At 45.5% G+C, this 19,155-nt stretch overlaps 1 protein-coding gene across 1 annotated transcript in view; it reads left to right on the top strand.

Moving 5' to 3' along the window:
* ACOT11 (acyl-CoA thioesterase 11) overlaps positions 1-19,155 on the top strand; it is a 63,114-nt gene that overhangs the window by 31,073 nt on the left and 12,886 nt on the right. Inside the window, exons 4-10 of the mRNA XM_077824081.1 lie at positions 5,645-5,705; positions 6,444-6,545; positions 9,396-9,531; positions 10,688-10,844; positions 13,246-13,365; positions 14,379-14,523; positions 15,879-15,934. Of these exons, the coding sequence (XP_077680207.1) occupies positions 5,645-5,705; positions 6,444-6,545; positions 9,396-9,531; positions 10,688-10,844; positions 13,246-13,365; positions 14,379-14,523; positions 15,879-15,934 (777 nt within the window). The remainder of the gene's footprint in view (positions 1-5,644; positions 5,706-6,443; positions 6,546-9,395; positions 9,532-10,687; positions 10,845-13,245; positions 13,366-14,378; positions 14,524-15,878; positions 15,935-19,155) is intronic.

The following is a 19,155-nucleotide window of genomic DNA, read 5'->3' as shown; positions in this document are numbered from 1 at the left end:
GTGCTCTGAGGCTTCTTAAAAATGTTAAAATAACTAAATCAAGCCTCTGGATTCAACCACTTACTCTAAATAAGCTTTAAACACAGGTATTTGTGACTCTTGTTTTAACATTCCCTTTTAATTCTGTAGTCTACTGGTGCTGAAGCTAGGTAGCGGTTGGACCCAGTTGCGATAGATGGTATGGAGAGATCTAAGCTAGCTAGCTACCTTCAACTCCCATCAGCCACTGGGAGCAGGCTTCAATCTTGAACCTGGTTTAAACCTGCCAGCCCCAGTGGCTGATGGGAGTTGGCCACCTTTCTCCAGGACAGCCATTGAGCTGGTTACTCTGCATGCAGTAAGACTGAACAAGATCCAAACCTGAGAGGGATGGGGAGAGATTCCCTTGCCCTCCTGAAAGGAGTCTTGTGTTTGTATTTCCAGGCTCAGGCCTGGCATTGCTTGTCAGCTAGGTAGGAAGGCAGATTGCCATCCAGTAGATCAGGGCTGACTAGTAGTTCTCCCATAAGAGTTTCTACAAACATTCAGGGAAAACTCATCAAGTTTGGACCTATATAGATTTGGACTCCATGGTGGAAACCCTGTAATCCTGCTGACCTGCCCTTGCTGCTTCTCCACTGTGGTGCAGGGAAAAGATCCCTATATGAAAAATGAATTAGCTGAAAATGAGTGAAATCTCCAAAAGCTGGCTGTTTTGTTTGGAATGGCCTTTTGGGGACTCTCCCTTGCCACCCAGTATGATGATAGTTAGATGCCTGACGTAGCAAATTTTGATGAGAGTGAGAGAGTTGCCATTTTCCTAGGAGGGTTGGAGTCCAAACTATATCTTCCAAGTAGAGATCACAAAACTTTCCAGAGGCATTTGGGGTGGAGAGGGGCTGAGAGGTTCTCAAGAATTCACCTTCATAGAAACCAGGAATCGAGGCTAATCCTTGCTATTCCTCCATTCAGGCATTAGGCAGATGTGAGGGGGACAGCTGTGTTCTGCGAAACTGAGCGGGATTACAAGTGGTCCTGCACAGGGCTCTAGTTGGTACCGCTCCAGTGACTGGCCACAGTAGAGAGCCAGAATTCTCCTTCTCCAAAGTCATGGCACTATCATTGCCAGCTTGTCCTGGGCTGGAAGCTTGACGTTGCTCTAAGGTCTCATCCTCTTCAGAAAGAAACCTTTTAATGAAGCTTAAACTCCTATTTTTAACAATTGAGCCAGGGGACTTGATGTGGACTAGTCACATTGAGCTTCATGCTAGGAGCAGGGTTTACCCCCGACTAGCTGACCCGATGCTGATCCTGGCTTGTCCTCTTCGACACTGTCCTGTCATCAAACGCACTGTGGAGAATCGCGTTCAGTTGTGTTTAGATCTCCTAGTGAAGATGGGCCAGGGCTGCGCTTTCCTGCTCGGTGGTGTGCTGAATGATCTGGAGAAAGCAACTAGCTGAGGAGTTCTTTTTCTAAAACGCTCTTCCTAGGCAAGGCTCTCTGTCTCTAGAGCATGACTGGGGTCACTCGGGAGCCCAATGTCAGCTTAGAACAAAAAAAGTAAAAACATGCCAGCCTGTGTTTTTGCGCTTCCAGGCTGGGGCGGAACAATGGCTCTCTGCTGCTTTGACTTCCATGGCTGATTTTGGTGCAGACCAAGACCTTGTACAGGACTTGGAACTGTCTGGACAGAGAAATCCAGCTCGCTGGGACTCCTGCCTAGTCATGGAAGTCAGGGGCAGTCTAGTGATCTCACTAAATCAGTGTGTGCTGTGCTGTTGGTTTGTGTCTCAGGATGATCAGAAGCGCTGTAGAGGTCAGGATATCTGCCCTCTCCTTCCCCCTCCCTCATCTCTTCACATCTTTGCTCCACACCTGTCCTGTTACTCTCTTCTCCCCACCCCCTTCCCTTCTGTGTCCCCTCTCCCTTCACTTTTCTTTCTTTTTAGCTGATCCCGTCGTAACTAAACCCAGCCCTGCAAAACGTACTGGAGCTAGTGTGCTGTTCATCACATTGGTCACTCTGCTTGTGTGTTCTGCCCCTTCCCTCGCTCGGCATCTGTCTTGTCTAGTTGGACTGTAATCTCTTTGGGGCAGGGACCACCTACTATTGTGTTTGTACCATGCCGATCACCACCTTGGTTGGCCCTTAAACATCACCATAATAAACAGGATTAATAATAACATCTGAGGGTCAGAGGCCGAAGGTTAGGGGGCCATTCTGGTCTAATAACCGGGGTCGCTCTTTTGGCACGAGTTCTGCAGGCTCATGGGAATTGGTGCCTGAGCCTCTGTTGGCTGGTTAATGGGCTCCTGTTGTAGACGGAGCGGGATTGGAACATTTTAGAAGTGATCGTTACAGTTAGTGCTATCCGGCCTCGTGTGTGGTCACTGCCTGGGGGTGGTGTCTGCTTTGCATAAAGAGCCAGCAGTCGCCACTTGCATACATACACCCCTTGGTCATCGATGGAGATAGAATTCCGGGCCTTCAGTTATAAAGCATGTGCCCCTCCCACTCGAGAGCAAGGAGGGAGCCTGGAAGCTGTATGTAATTAGCCGTCTGCTACAGACCCTGCAGCCAGCTGCTAGGACACCTGATTGCATGTGCTGTGCCTGTGTGTGTGTACATGCTTGCCAGGACTTGTGGGCCAGCCATGTGTATCTTTGGAGAAGATCCATCGTGTAAAACGTGGTGAGGTGGGAGGGAACGCAGGCAGCAGGGATTAAACTGGAACAATGTATAGCTCTTCTGCCGAAAAGCTGTAGCCATCTTTATCTGTGGAGGAATTACCTGAAACATGAGGTCCTGTTTCAATAAGCTCATCTAGATTGATTTCACCAGTATCTTAAAGCAGGTCTGAACCCTGCTGCTGTCTGTGCCATAACGTTCCTGCCTTTCGTCACTGCTACTGCAGGAGTGTTGGGATTGCTGAGCACACACCGCTCCAGAGAAGATCTGAAAGGTCATTGGGCCAGTAACCTGCCCCCTTGGAAAGCTTTGTATGTTCACCGCTCCAGAGGTTTCAGTGGGCGCTGTGGGCTCACCTGCAGGGATCCCTTAAGGGAGTCTGTAGTAGAACCTGGAACTGAACCCAGATTTCCTAAGCCCTAGTTCAGGGCCTTCTGCACAAGGCTGTCCTTCCTCCCAGGGTGGGCCTTATCCAAGGACCTGATCCAAAGGCCACTGAAGCCAATGGGAGCCTTTATATTAATTCCAGTGGGCTTTGGATCAGTTCCATAGTCCGTCTCTTTGTTTCCTTTGAGGGCATGGTGTGTTTTATTTCCCTCTCGACACACCCCACAGCTGGGGAGAGAAACACATTTAAAAAAACCAGGAAAATAGGACTTTGTAAAACCACAGATATTGGCAGTGGGTACGTGCAGTTCCTGAAACTACTCACTTAGCTTTTAAGAAGAACTGACTAGATTTCAGATTGACAGTGTCCCTTTAAGTGTGTGCTGGTATGTGTGTCAGAGGGCTCGACTGTGGGCTCATCTCAAGAAGAGACCTGTGAGTGAGTTCAGGCACCCTGGCACCGGCCCTTAGCTTTTACAGCACGGGGCTGTATCAGGTGCAAGAAGTGAAGAGAGAAAGCGGATTGGGTCTCATGGGGTTAGGGGAGCTCTAAGGCCAGAGGTCTGTCCCACTAAGGCTTTGACTTCCTGACTCCAGTTCTGTCTATTCTAATGCAGTCTACAGCAAAAATCAATGTGAGCAAATGGAAAACTACTTCTAAAAATGCACAGTATTGGATAAACAGCAAACACTAGGCTAGGCAGGGGGCAATCTGGGGCTACTTTTTACCATGCAAAGTGGGAATGTTCTACTGTGTTACCACCTCTTCCTAGTCTCCTCCCACATCCCCGCCCTTTGTCTACTGAGTCTAGTCCATTCACCTTATGCATCTTATCGTAAACTTGAAGTGTGAACTCTCTAGGGGCAGGAATTGTAATCTTGTTACCCTGTCTGTATAGTTCTTACCACACTGGGACCCTGATCCCCAGAGTTCCCATTCAGGGTGACAGCAACAGAAATAATCCATGAATCCAACAAAACCAAAGGTTATTCCTAAAATGTGGTGAAGTGAGTTCTGTAGATGACGTACAATACACTGAGAGCGGACAATGTCCTTTGTACCCATACCCTCCTTTTCTTTTGTATCAGACAGATTCAAATAATGCCTCCCTGGCAGCAGCATGGGAAGAACGATGTCTGGTATGAATACGGAAAGTTACAGCAGTAGACTAGATTTAGCAGCTGGCCTAACCTAGTGGTGGTGTGTTATAGTAGCATTAACCTGATTGACACCAGTGTTCAGTACCTACTGGCTTTGACATGCACTGAGGCCATTCTCTTAAACTCTGCATTTTTTCTGTAATCCGAGATCACTTTTATGCCAACACCAAGCCAGCCTCTACTGGAATTGAGAAGAGCCGGCATTCCCAAGGAGGTGTGATGTAAAATGTAGCGTTAGCTGGCCGTTCACTGCTCTGGCTTCTAGAAAACGTAACTAATGATATGCAGCTTCTTCTCTCGGACCAAGGGCTCATGTCTGTGCCTACAGACTCTCAGGGCGGCTCCCAAAATCTAGGGTGTTCTGCATCTTGTAGGATTGAACCTCCAGTGTGCACTATATCAGAGGCAGATGGTTTTCCTCACTAAGAGGGCATAGGTATGGCATGTGTCATGCTCAACTGGAATGAAATTGTAGTGAAACTTTACAGTATATCCACTTCCATACTCACACGCTTGCTGCAGTGATCACAAATGTAATATTTGTCAGCTTTTTGCAAATTTTTTTCTTATTAGAGGCAGCTGACGCAACAACGCTGATCATGTTCTACAGGAGAGCCCTGACTGTTCTACAGTAGTGCCTATTACGTGCCGCTGCTTACGCGTAGCGCCTAAGATGGCTACAATGGAAATAGAACTGAAGGAAGGAAAATGTTTCTCTCTTTTTGCATCTTGTTTGGCAGTTTCCTTGTTTTCCGTGTAGAGTGGGCCCATCAGTTTCCTTGGGTCTTTCCCTTGGGGGACAGAAACGTTTTGGAAAAACAAGAAAATTGGATTTTAAATCCCCCAAAACTAGTAAAGAAGCTTGGGGGCAGGAGTGGGGTCTGAAATTACTTTGAATCCAACTCTTGTAAAAACTGACTAGATTTCAAGTTGATTTCGTCTTTTAACAGGCTGATTTACTTAACTTTCGCAGTTCCTGACTTTTGAGGGATTACCTGTGCCGTGTTGCAGTAGCATTAACGTTGTTTTTTTGCCTTTAATTTCTAGTTGTTTTTTTTAAAGGCGATGGGAGGATGTTCAGTTTTATAACACATTAGTTGGCAAAGTCTAGCTGGTGTCTAGCAGTATCCTAAATCAAGAAATGCAATTTTCTGAACAGGGATTGGTCTGATTTCTTTAGGTAGGAAGGGTGCGTGCATGTGTGCACTTTTATAGTTAGTTTAAGGCCAATATGATGGCAGCTTAGCACAAAAGCTGCTGCATTTCTTATCAATAGAGGAAGGTACCTGCCATGCTGCTCCTACCAGTCAGGCTGCGAAAGGTGCTGCTTTCTGTTGTAGCACTGTTGGTTTCCAACTTGTGTTTTGTGTCTCTAGCAAGGACGATTGGCATCTTCCACTGACACCTTATTGTATTCTTTTTTCCAGTGTTGGGCAAGTTGTTAACATCAAAGCCAAAGTAAACCGAGCCTTTAACTCTAGCATGGAGGTTTGTATGCTTTAACCTGCTATCTTTTGGGGCTTCCTACTCTCCAGCTTTACTGTGACCCTGCATGTCAGTGCCTACTGTGTACCCAAGTATAAGGGATTCTTCTTTTCTCTTTCCTTAACTTCGACCATTTTAATAATCGAGTAGTAATCCCTAGAGGGTGATTCTATTCTGCAAGTCTTTGGTGTGTGTGTTGGTCTCCTTTGTTCAGGGGAGTGTCAGTATCAATGTTTCCTCTACTTTTTGACAGGCCGTGTGCGCAAAAAATTTCATCTGTGCAAATTTTTGTGCACGCGGTGTTTCACCATGTGCCCGGTGTTTAGGATCTGTGGGTGTGGGTGTGTTTGTGTGCAGTTTAGAGGGAACAGTGGACAGTATGATCTGGGGTGTCTGGTTTTCATTTTGGTGATCAGGGAACTAGCCTTATGATCTGTTCACTAGAAAACAGTGTAACTTGCAAAGCAGTTGTTGCTCTCACTGTTCCTGTTAAAGGGAATCAAAATGATCAGTTGCTAAACTGGGACCAAGCACCAGGACGCTGTGTAGAGCTAGCATACAAACACAACCTCTTCCTCTTCCAAATAATTCTTCGCTGGATTTGAATCCTCAGACTTCTCACGTAGTGCCTTGTTGGGTCGTTCAAACCCTCTTTTCCCCCAATAGAAATAACTCAAACTGAACAAGTCTCCCCTATCGGTCGTGTTCTGTTCAATGCCTTTCTGTTGTGATCCCCTCCAGGTTGGCATACAGGTCAGCTATGAAGATCTGTGCAGCGGGAAGCAGTGGAATGTGTGTAAGGCCTATGCTACTTTTGTTGCACAAGGCAAAGCAACTGGCAAGGTAGGAACAGATCCTGCAGAAATCAAGCTGGTGTAATTTCTACCTGTCAGTTCTTGGCACTGACAAGAACCTACTTTTGGGATCTCATCCAGCATCTGTTGGAAAGACATCCAGTGCTTCAAAGGGCACTGGATTAGGCCCAGGACTGGCTCTAGGCACGAGCAAAGCAAGCACATGCTCGGGGCGGCACAATTCCAGGGGCGGCGTTCCAGCCATTCCTTTTTTTTTTTTTTTGCATGGGCAGTTGCGCTCTCGGAGCTTGAGGTGGCAAATTTTTTGCCTGGGGCTGCAAAAAACCTAGAGCCAGCCCTGATTAGGCCCATAAAATCAAGTGAAGATTATTTTTAATGTGACACTACTGATGTCTGCTGAACTCTAAGTCTGACACAATGTAATTCTGAGTTGTATTTTTGTACCATTTATGACAATTCTTTGGCATATGTACGAAGACAGTAGGTCATTTTGTATTGACTGTGTTTGTATATGTTGTAGCAGAATGGGGCCCTGATATGACTGGCATCAAAGTGCTACCACAGTGTCCGTGTAAAATAATAACTTACCCTGTAACATCTGTATAAACTGTGTTTGGATTAGCTGCCTGCCTAGCTGGTTCTCATCGTAGAAGGGACTAGATTTCTCAAAGGGTTGGTAGGTAGGTTTATAAACATTAACAAATAAATGGCATTCCTATTCGTTTACTGAATGTTTTTAAAGCCGAGGATTTCTTGGGATAACCAATTTTCTCTTCAGTCTTGTATGAGACCTAAAACTTAATTCCTGATACTTTAGGGCTATTAAAAATCCGACAGTTTGCTGGAAGCTAGTCCCAGAGTCCTAGCCAAACTCCAATTTGTGTAATTGCTTTTCACCTAAAACCTCCTCTGTCGTCTAAGGTGAATATGGGGTAGACTTCACCCCACATCTTACACCACTGTATAGTAATGAAGTGTGCTGCTCAGCTGCTGACATGTGCATAAGGGCAGGGTGGAGTGATTTAAATCACCAATTTTAGTCATTATGTTAACCATCAAGCAGAAAACCCTGACTTTATCAATTTTTTTTTTTTTTAAACAATGATGTTTTGCATTTGTACTTTTTAGCTCTTTTCCTAAAGATAGGTTGATTCTCAGTGGCTGGTAACCATTAAATCACGTTGTGTTTCAACCAGCTATACTCTCTGCACTAAATTTTGTACTGCTTTTTGCTAACCAGGAGGATCTGTATATGTTTATTTAAGCAATTAGATAGCTTAACTTACATTTATTTAGACTTTTTTTACATTTGTGTTAGAAAAAGGTGGAAGTTGCATTTTTTTTTATTCACCTACATTAATTTTTACTTCCAATTTTGTATTTGGATGGAAATGCAATTAAAAATGCACAAAAACAGAATTTTAATTTATTTATTAAATAAAACTGCCTTAAGTGTGCTGGATACGTAAAAGAAAGCTTATCAGAACATGTTTTTCATTTTAAAACCAATTTATTAAGTTTAGATGATCAACTGTTCATCTTCAGATTGTTTCCGGTCACCATGTCCTTCAAGATTTTATATCTAGCATATCTCATCCTTTCACACCTAGTTTTTATTCACATATTGGAAGATAAAAATCAAGCTCTCCTGCTTTTTCAACTCCCAGTTCATTTCTTCTCCTTGAACGAACTAGTCATTGAACTGAACTAGCTGAATAAACTGAAAGGAAGCAAATATTCTCTGTGCACCTGCAGAAGAGGTTACAGCTGTCTAAAGCTAGTTTAGCACTTCCACAAACTCTGGCTCCAGGTGCTTGCCTGCCAGTTCACTGGGCTGACTTTCTTTAAAACTGGGGAGCAAATATACACGGCGTAATGTATTTTGTACTTACATTTGCTGTAAAATATTTTAAATTAAGCCTTAGCATAGGTTGTCAATTCAAATTTTATTTAAATAGGCCTATTTTTTAAAATAAAGAAGTCTGTATTTAAATAAAAAGAAATCAGCCTGATGTAATTGTTCTCCACCCTGCACAGAGGGGTCCAGATTAATCTGAGTGGCTGAAGTGATTCTTTTGGAAGAAGCTTCAGATAGTTGTTAGGGAAAACTGGTGGGAGTCGGGAGATCAGTATTCTATTCATGGCTCTGACAAAAGCTTCCTTCTAACTGTGGGCAAGTCACTCCCCTTCCTTTCACTTGTGTGCCAGTTTCCCCATCTGTAAAGTTAGGTTAATACTTGCCTGCCTCAGATAAAGGGACCTCGACCACTGGAGTTGGGGGTGAGAACGCCTGGGTTCCATGCCAAACTCTACCACTGACCTGCTGTGTGAGGGCTAGTCACGTCCATTTCTATTTTCCCCACTCATCCCTTGTCTTGTTTTTTTAGATAGTCCTTGCCCCAAAGAACTGACAATCTTTTGCTGCATGTTTGTACAGGACTTAGTCCCATGAGGTCCTGACCTCAGCTGAGGTCTGCAGGTGCTACTGTAAAGGAAATAGTCATTCCTGTTGGTAAAGTGCTTTGAGATTTCCTGATGGAAGGTGCTTTGGATGCAAAGGACTTCTTTGTGCGGTGATTAAAGTGGTTTAGGGCTGTTTGGGAAGAAAAGCACAAGGAGGATTTCTGTCTCTTGTAGAGAAGCAGCACCTCTAAAAGCGAGTAGAAGAATTCAGTCCCCTAAGGAATCAGATTTCCCCATGTGGAATGTTGGAGTTTATCACTGGAAACATCCGTTAGAATACAAACGTCCTTCAGATAAATAGGAAGATTCTCCCTCCTTTATGTCCCCTTTAACCATTGAACTGCATCCCCCTGGGACTAGCTTGGAGATGGGGAAAGAGCCACACACTAACACTCTGTCCTCTCTTGGCATGTAGATGAAGCTAAAGCCGCTGACTCCTCAGACAGAGGAAGAGAAGATGGAATACAGCATTGCTGCTGAGCGCCGCCGAATGCGGCTGGCCCACACTGACACCCTCAAGGATCTCCTCACCAACAGCAGCATGCAGACTGGTAAGCTGCCCTGCGGATCCTGCCCCTGAACAAAAGCAAACCTAAAAACTGTGCCTGGTGCTTGCCTGACTGCCTTGAGCTGGTGTCCAAAAAACAGTTGTCATGTCTGTGTCAGGAAAATAATTCCACAACTTGGGGTACGGTTACCGGGTAGCAATATTCAGAGTGCTATACAAGTATTAACTATTCCTTGCTATATCCCTGCCAGGTAGGTAAGTAAATACTCTCCCCGTTTTACAGGTGGGAGAAATTGAGGCAGAGCGAGACGGTGACTTTGCCAGGGCCACACAGTGAGTTGCTGGCAGAGCTGGGGTTAAAAGACAGCATTTCCTAGCTCCCAGTGCTGTCCTCCAGACTCTGCTGCCTCTATCCTATAAACCTGGCCTCCACTATAAGGTTCTAGCCACCCAAAATACACTCCCCATGTATCGCTGCTTCTTGCCTTGGCTAATTGCTTTTGTAAAAAGGCTCCCACGTTGCACGGTCTTATTCCGGTGGGCTAGTAGAAAGGTGATGCTGTGTCTGCAGCACAGGGCTTATGGGGAAGGAGATCAGGGTCCTGTTTCAGCCTCTGTCACAGATTTGACCCTTGGGCAGTGCTGAACCTCTCTGCCTCCGTGAAATGGAGAGAATATCGGCTTCACAACAATTGTGAGGCAAGTGCATGAATGTCTGTACCATGCTTAGAGTTCCTCTGATGGAAGGTGCTATCTGTACAAAACACTTGGTGGTAATGTTCTGCAAAGCCACAGAGATGAGCTGGATCTGATCCCTCCTCTCACACTCCATAGGCTTTCAGGGACGGAGTTTGCTGAGGAGAAGGCATCCAATCTCTTTTGGGGAAGAGTACCTTGCATTGCGCCCCAGTGAACGCTCTCCTCCATTGAGCGGGGACAATGAGCTGCTCTCAAAGCCTCAGTTGGATGGCTGGTGACACTGGCATAGGTGTAATGGGGGAATCCTTCTGCAGGCAGCAAGGCAGTGGACAGTCCCCTGGGCTGGAAGGGGGCAGGGCATGGTGGTGGATGAGAAAATGGTGTTTGTTTTTTATTTTGTAGCAATTAGTTGAGGGATGAATTGTGCAAATAACATCAGCCCGGTGGGGTGAGTCTTTTCCACACGCCACTCTGATAAACATATATTTGTTTCATGCCAGAGCGTGAGAATGGAGACTGCAACACCGTGGTGCCTGCTGAAAAGACGAGGGTGGAGAGTGTGGAACTGGTGCTGCCCCCTCATGCCAATCATCAGGGAAACACGTTCGGCGGCCAGATCATGGCATGGATGGAAAACGTTGCCACGATAGCAGCAAGGTGCAGTTCTGAGCTTCTCCTCCCCAAGGCTGGAGATGCCTCTGTCACAGGAGAGGTTCTGATTGTGTGTGCTGTTAGCATCTTCTGCTCCTTCATTACCTAGTCCTGTAGTGAGGCACAGCCCGATGGTACAGCAGTCAGGGAGGAAGAATTCTGTGCAGTTGAAATGACATGGGGAGGGTGCCAGGTAATTATCTGCCCACAACTCAACGGGTTAGTTCCTCTGTTCTTGCCAAGAAAAAACCCTCTGAACTTTTAACGATCACTATGGTCAGGACCTAATTTTTCTTCCCAGTCAGGCCATTGGGCCTACAACAGCCCAGCACTCCAGCGCCCTGCTTGGGCCTGGGTTTGGCATTGAGTCGGAGGGAAGAGCGCCACCACTGAGGTGCCAAGAGCACTCTCTCTCTCTGGCAATGTAGCTTTGCGGATCTCCTCCCTGCATACTGACTAGGCCCAGCCCTCACAGCCTGAGATGGGGTGGACTCAAACTGCCCTTCCCGAGCGCTACTCTTGGGGAGCCAGCTTTGGATAGACTGCCTGACTAAGGGATGCCATCTTTGGCGTTTGCCTAGTGAGACAAGTTCCTATGTCACGATGTCGTCATTGCATCACACCACAAGGTTTAACACCATTGTGTCAGGTGTGGAAGATGACATGGGGGATGGGGGAGGTGTCTCTGGGTCCCATAAGCCTCACTTCACACGAGGTGGGAATCACACCATCGAAATAAATCCCACAGAATCAGCTTGACTGTGGCTTCACGGTCTCATGTGCGCCTTCCTTCTGGTGAGGCAGCTCTGTTGTGGGGAGCGTAACGCCCTTGGCCTGACGGTAGCAGTACGTTTCCCCTGTGAGGATTCTTCCCCTGTGTGTGTTTGGAAGCAGCTTTTCTGCAAAGTTGGGCAGTGTTTCTGATTCATGTACAAATGCATAGTCTGGTGCGATGTCGTGACCATGGAGAGATTTCTCGTGTATTGTTGTGATCCTGGAAACATTTCTTCATGACCTGGGGCAAATCACTTCACTGCTCTGGGCCTCTGGTTCCCCATCTGTAGACAAGGGGATAGTGATGATTCCCGCCTTCATAAAGCACGTTGAGAGTGACTGATGAAAAGAGCTATATAAGAACTGGGCGATATTTATTATAAACCTTGAAGGACGTCCAGGACTAATGTATTTTGTCATAGATAAATCAGCAGTTGTCCATTAGATGGTGCTCTGTATGCATTAATTATGGGTATTCTGCATCCTCTGTGTGTGATGCAATGGGAAGGGGAGGTAGTGAAGGAGTTAAATGTCTTATCTCATTTTTCATCATCTACCTTTTTTGTGTTTTAGTTTTTTGATCTTCAGAGACTAACTTTGAGTTCTCAGGTTGACTTGTACTGAACAAGGAGTAATCTCTGTTCTGATTTTTACAGTGGAATGGGAACGATAGCCCCAGAACAGCTGCACTTGAAGGGCACCGGTAGAGATTCAGACCAAATTTCTCTCCCCCTTACCCCCCAGCCCAATTATTTAATCATAAAATGTACACAGCGCTCCAGGTGCACTTGGGTTGGCTGCTGGTATCCTTCCACTGCCTGTGTGACTGTTGCATTCTTGCTTCTCTGCCAAAATAAATGTGGGCCCAAGTCCCGCGCCATCATTTGGGCGCCTACCAAATGCTAACACTGCAGTGCAGTAGCAGGAGGAAGATGCACTGTGAAGGACTCTGTTCTTTAGATGACGTTTATTTAAATCAAGCTCCTTTCTCTCTAGCTCTAGTGACGAAGGGGGAGGTAAGGATCCTTCTTTGAGAGGAAAGGGGGTATAACCAGTGACCTGGCTACAGAGACTGGCTTGTAATGAGCTGATCTGGTCGTGGCTTATTGGCAGAGTTTTGCCCTGCCGCATGAGAAACACAGAGTGTGGTCCCCGTCATTTGTTGGCTAGGAAAAGGGTGCTTCTCTTTGCACAAGTGACCCTCTGAGCTTGGAGAATGATTAGTCACAACATGGGGAATCAGGGCCAAGAGGCTTGGGGCCGAGGCAAAAGATGTGTTCTCAGGGGAATACAGACCTCAATGGCCGCCTTTCTGAGGGCAGCAAATAGCCCCAAATATCTCAGGCTGGCTGAGTGTTGCTGGGGACTGTGTAATGGTGATAGCTGGGCCACATCAAAGTATTTGGTTTGGGGTGGCTGCATATACCTGTGTCACCTGGCAAGAACCGGCCTCCTGTCCTGTTCTCAGGGCTCTCTGGCTTGAGTTGTTTCCCTTTTATGCACAGACGCTTGTGCAGGTCTGCTATTCTGTCCAGCAGCAGGTCATGCACACTGGTTGATATGTTGGCTTGGCTAAATAGTTTCCTCATTTTGAGTGCATTTTTTAAAATCAAATCTCTCTCCCTTCTCACAGCCGGCTGTGCCATGCCCACCCCACTCTGAAGACCATTGAAATGTTCCATTTCAGGGGACCATCACAAGTTGGGGACCGTCTCCTGTTAAAAGCTATTGTTAATAATGCATTCAAAAACAGGTACATCTTTCTCTGGTTCAGGGTTTTGAATGGATTTTGATAAGAACGTTCAACAGAAGCTTGCACTCTTGCACAGAAACAACTGTGAAAATTATTGACTGCTGGATTTACACAAATGAAAAATAATTGAACAGGAAGGAATTGTCAATGTTCAATATCTGTTGTAAAACTATTTCAATATCTGGTTCTACATAAAGGGATGTTAACAGATAGGCAGAGCAGTGTTTTCCCCTTGAATTGCAGAATACATTACTGACTGTAAAATCAGGTTGATTCAGAAGTTCGGGTTGTAGATCGTTCTGCGAATAAATCTGAATTAGCTCAAATAGCTCGAAATGGGTTCAAATAAAAATAAATTCACAATCAATAAATTAATAGAAATAAAAGATAAAAAAGACCTGTTAAATCATCTAGTCTGTTGCAGCCAATCACTGTGTGTCTTTATTTACTTCCTTCCTACATAGATCAGGCCAGGTTTAAACATCAGGCAGGAAAAAATCGGTGTTACTGTGGGTTTTCAAAATCAACCTCCTTAAATCTCATATGAGAAGCAGTGAATTTTCAAAATAGACTTTTGGACCCTAAATCTGCTCTCAGACAAAATACATGCAACATCCATTAAAATCCATGGGAGCTATGTGTCTGTGGGTAAAATTTACTTGACGTAATAGAGTGGTTTGTCCAGTTCCAGTGACCAGGTTTAGTCAAAAAACTGGAGGGGAAAATTTCAGATTTCATTGCAAAGATTTCCCTTTTTCGTTGACATTTCAAATGTTGTTGAAAACTTGCATCAAAATTTGAAAAGCTGCACACACTCTGCTTGAGTCATGGCCTTTTTCGTGTCCTCCAGATTGAGCTGGACTGATCTAGTCGGTCCACTCTTAGGCTTCTCTGCTTATTTATTGGTAAATAAGCAATGAAATGTATGGCACACTGGATTCCTTTCGGTAGGTAGTAGCGTTGCTTTATGCCCCAGGCACTAGAGATGATCTGCTTCCATTTTTTCTTTCCAGCATGGAGGTTGGCGTTTGTGTCGAGGCCTATCGACAGGAAATGGAAGTTAGTCGAAGACATATCAACAGTGCCTTTATGACATTTGTTGTCTTGGATCAAGAGGGTCAGCCCAGTACCCTTCCGATGGTGAAACCAGAAGCTGGGGTAAGAATGGAAACCATAATCGGGGCCTAGAAAGTGACCTTGCCCACATCGGTGGTCTTGTGCAGTGATGTAAGAATCTGGGGAAGTAGGATGTAGCTGACTCTTGTTTTGCCCCAAGCCTGGCAGCCTTTAATTGTATTGCATTTATCTAATTCACTGAGAAACAAGTGCAGCTTGCTATTGTGGTTGGCTGGCTCTTGAGCAGCAGATCTCAGATACTGCGCAATGCTGAGTCAACTGTAATGAATTTCTCAGTAACCATGGTGGATTTAAACAAATCATGGAATCTGAAGGAGACAGACTCGTGTGTTTAAAAAGTTCTTGTGAAATCAGTAGAGTGACTTGAATGTTAATGCCAATGGCAGTAAAACTGAAATATTTGCTGTAAGTCCATTGGTGCTATATCAGCACCTTTGGAAAATCGGAGGAAATTCACAGCCAGCATAGTAACTGGCAAGCAGCAGCATTGCCCAGCAGAGTGTGGCAGGGGAGCCTGGAAGTAATGCAACACAAGCATTTAACCAGTATCCTCCACACTAAGTCAAATAGCTGTACAATGCTAACTTGCCTTCAGCCAGTGGCCCTGTCTACATAACAAGTACAAGCACGTTTTTGTAACCAGTTTGGGATGCACGTGTGTCCTGGCTACAACAAACACAACTGAGTTGTCTGCACAGCAGGTTCTCCCCGCCGCCGCCCCCCACCCCTGTTCTCCCACACAGCACAGATGCGCTGGCTGTGTTAGGTATCCACTTCTGCCACATTGCATAGCTCTGTTGCATCTGTGCATTCTGGGAAAAACCTGATCAACTCCCCTGTTCTGATTCCTCAGAGGGTAGACTCCCCACAGGCCAGGCACCTACACAGAGTAGCATCAGCAGCATGTGAGATGGCTTGCTGAGAGGACTGCTCGGTGGGAGAATCAGCCAGCCTGGTTGTATAGGCACAGTTGGGAGGTTCTGTCTATACTGCAAAAACAACAACAAACCCAGTGCTGGGGACCTGCTGCCCGGAAGACAGTCCTAGCCTAAGCTGCTGGTGGGGGCAAGACACTGGTAACAGCTAGGGTTGCCTGCCATGTGTTAACCATAGTGTGTGCAAACAATAGCCCTGGTTAGAGCTAACCAAGAACAAACCTGGTAGCCAGAGCGTGGACAAGATCAGTGTTGTGTTTCCATTTACATTCCATGCATTTCCCCAGCTATGGCCGTTACCAAGACCAGCAGAGGCTGCAGGATTGGTTCGCGCATACGCTTCCTTAATGTTGAAAAATCTTTTTTTTTTTCCGGTCAACACGTTTAATTTTAATTATTTTTCCAAAACTTTAACCTAAGGAACGCGTTTCCATTCCACAGGATGGCGAGAGACGGTACCGAGAAGCCAGTGCTAGAAAAAAAATCCGATTGGACAGGTGAGTGAAACGGATCCGCCTCAAACTAAGCAGGGAAAATAACGGGGGAATGTGGTGTTTTAAATAGAACAGTGTTTTTATTCCAGTCCGTGTTCCGCTCTGAATGATCACATGCGGGTAACTTGGTAAAGGCTGGGATAATTGAAGGTAACCCCTGGCTTTCTGTACCGTGGAAGGTAGAGGGGTGGGTTGGTGGGTGGGTGGTGGGGGGAGCCTAGGCACCAACTCATGGGTGCTCCGGGGCTGGAGCACCCATGAGGAAAAAAAAATAGTGGGTGCTCAGCACCCACTGGCAGCCCTGTGGATCAGCTAATTCCCCTCCCCCCAGCACCTCCCACCCTCCATCAGGCCCCACTGATCAGCTCCCCCCTCTTCCTCCCACCCGCCGTGTAGCGGCATACGGAAGGTGCGGGGCGGGGGAGGAGCGGTGCTGGGAAGGGATTGGGCGGGGGCCTTGGGGGAAGGGGTGGAGTGAGGTCAGGGCCTGGGGTGGAGCACCCCCCGGGAACGCAGGAAGTCAGCACCTATGTGTGGGGGAGAGGTTGCACGCTTTGGCTGTGATAATATTTGGCACTTACATAGCACCTTCCATGTGAGGATTTCTCAAAGCCTGGAGGAACTTAACCTTCCAGCACTCCGGGAGTTCAGTTGGGGAAACCTGAGACCAGAGTTCAAGTGGTTTCTTCAAAGCACCCCAGCATGTCAATGTTGGAAACAGGATTAGACTTCAGGCCGGACTCCCAGTTGCCTTCCTAGCCCAAAGTATTTGGCGCTGAGTTCAGCGTGAAGCAGAAAGACACTCCAAGGAGTGCAGGAGAGATGGCAGTTGCTCAGAGACAGTAGTAAGGTGCAACCCAACTATCCCAATGTGAAGGAAAGATAGAAAGAATAGTAAGAGGTCAGTATGGCTCCATCAGGAACTCTTTAAGGATCTGAAAATCAGAAAGGAATCTATCAAAAAGGGCAGACGTGGACAAGTTGTTAAGGATGAGTACGCCAGAATCATACAAGCATGGAGGGACAAAATCGGAAAGTCTGAGGCACAAAATGAGTTTCAGCTAGCAAGGGACAAAAGGCAATAAGAAATGGGCGTATAAATCCATTAGGAAGAAGAGAAAGATGAAGGAAACTGTAGGCTGCTACTTAACAGGGAGGAAGAGCTAATAATGGACATCAAGAAGGATGAAGTGTTTAATGCCCATTTTGTCTTCACTACGAAGGTAAATTGTGACCAGATACTTAACGCAATCTTAGCAACAAAGAGAAAGGAACTAGCTAAAATAGAGAGAAAACAAGTTAAAGAATATGTAGATAAATTAGATGCATTCAAGTTGGCAGGGCCTGATGAAATGTACCCTAGGATATTTAAGTAACAAGCTGATACAATCTCAGACCCATTAGCAATTGTTTTCAAGAACTCATGGAGGATATGAGGTCCCAGAGGACTGGAGAAGGATGAACATAGTACTTATCTTTAAAAAGGGGAACACAAAGGACCCAGGGAATTATAGACCAGTCAGCCTAACTTCGATACCTGGAAAGATATGCAACAAATTATTAAACAATCAGTTTGTAAGCACCTAGAGATAATAGGGTTATAAGAAATAGACACCATGCATTTGTCAAGCCTAAGTAACAGATTATGCAAAAACCAACCTGATTTCCTCCTTTGACAGGGTTATTGGCCAGGTGAATGGGGGGAAGCAGTAGACATGATCCACCTGGAGAGAGAGAGAGAATTTTTAAGTAAGGAAAATGTCAGTCCCGCATGACATTTTCATAAACAAACCAGGGAAATGCATTCCGGGTGAAATGGCTATGAGAGGTGTGTACAACTGGCTGAATGATTGTACTCAAAGAGTAATTGTCAGCAGGTTGCTGTCAAACTGGAGGTATTCGTGAGGGGTCCTCTAGATGTCTGTCCTGTGTCTGGTACAAGTCAATATTTTCATTAATGAGTTGGATAATGGAGTGGAAAGTGTGATTGTTGTGGAACCAAGCTGGGAGAGGGTTACAAGTACTTTGGAGAACAGGATTAGAATGCAAAACGACGTTGACAAATTAGAGAATTGGTCTGAAATCAAAAGATGAAATTCAATAAAGACAAGTGCAAAGTACTTCTCTTAGGAAGGAAAAATCAAATGCACTACAGAATGGGGCATAGCTGGCTAGGTGGTAGTATGGCTGAAGAGGATCTGGGGGTTATAGTGGATCACAGACTGAGTATGAATCAACAATGTGATGCAGTTGCTAAAGAGGCATCAGTCTGCTGTGTATGAACAAAGTATTGTAGGTAGGACACAGTAGGTCATTGTCCCACTCTAGTCAGCACTGGTGAGGCCTCAGCTGGAGTACTGTGACCAGTTCTGGGTGCTACACTTTTGGAAAAATATGAGTGTGTCCAGAGGAGAGCAACAAAAATGAAAAAAGGTATAGAAAGCCTGATGTATGAGGAAAGGTTAAAGGTGGGCATGTTTGATCTTGAGAAAAGAAGTCTGGGGGAGGGACCTGATAACAATCTTCAAATACGTTAAGGGCTGCTATAAAGACGATGATGATCCGACGGAGATTGTGGAATCTCTGTAATTCATTGGAGGTTTTTAAGAACAAGTTGGACAAACATCTTTCAGGGATGGTCTAGATGAACTTGGTCCTGCTTCAGCACAGGGGGCTGGACCAGATGACCTCTTGAGGTCCCATTCCCACGATTCTGTGAAAAGGTACTTGAGGGCTAAGTGGTGTAGTGCCAGACGATAGAATGTTAGGAAGACACAGACATAACGCAGATCTCTGTAGGGGAGCTGGAGAGAGAGAAGATGGTAGGGACAGCACAGGAGAAACTGTCTGAATTCAGAAGTAGAAACTGTGTATAAAACAAAGTGTCACAGGGCTATGCGTATTTTATACATCCATTATTGTCAAAACACACTATAATATCCAGATATGTTGGTGATTAATGCACTATAATATCTGCACAGATACAGAACACAAAAATACATAGCTAGATCAGATCAATCTGTAATAATCATAGTGATTAGCCCTTTTCTAGTGCTACGCATCTTAGAGGTGCTTTATAATCATTCAGTTTTATCTCCCTCCTGTGGGGCATGAAAGGAAGAATTTATTAACCTCACTCTATTCTTGGGGAAACTGAGGCAGAGCTAAGTGATTTGCCCAAGACTACCAAGCATTTGTCCAGAGCCAGGATTAAAGATCTTGAA

The sequence above is a fragment of the Eretmochelys imbricata genome, chromosome 8 (assembly GCF_965152235.1).
Source record: "Eretmochelys imbricata isolate rEreImb1 chromosome 8, rEreImb1.hap1, whole genome shotgun sequence".
NCBI classification, from domain to species: Eukaryota; Metazoa; Chordata; order Testudines; family Cheloniidae; genus Eretmochelys; species Eretmochelys imbricata.
Note: the sequence above shows the minus strand (reverse complement) of the source record. Positions and strands in the feature narration are given on the sequence as shown.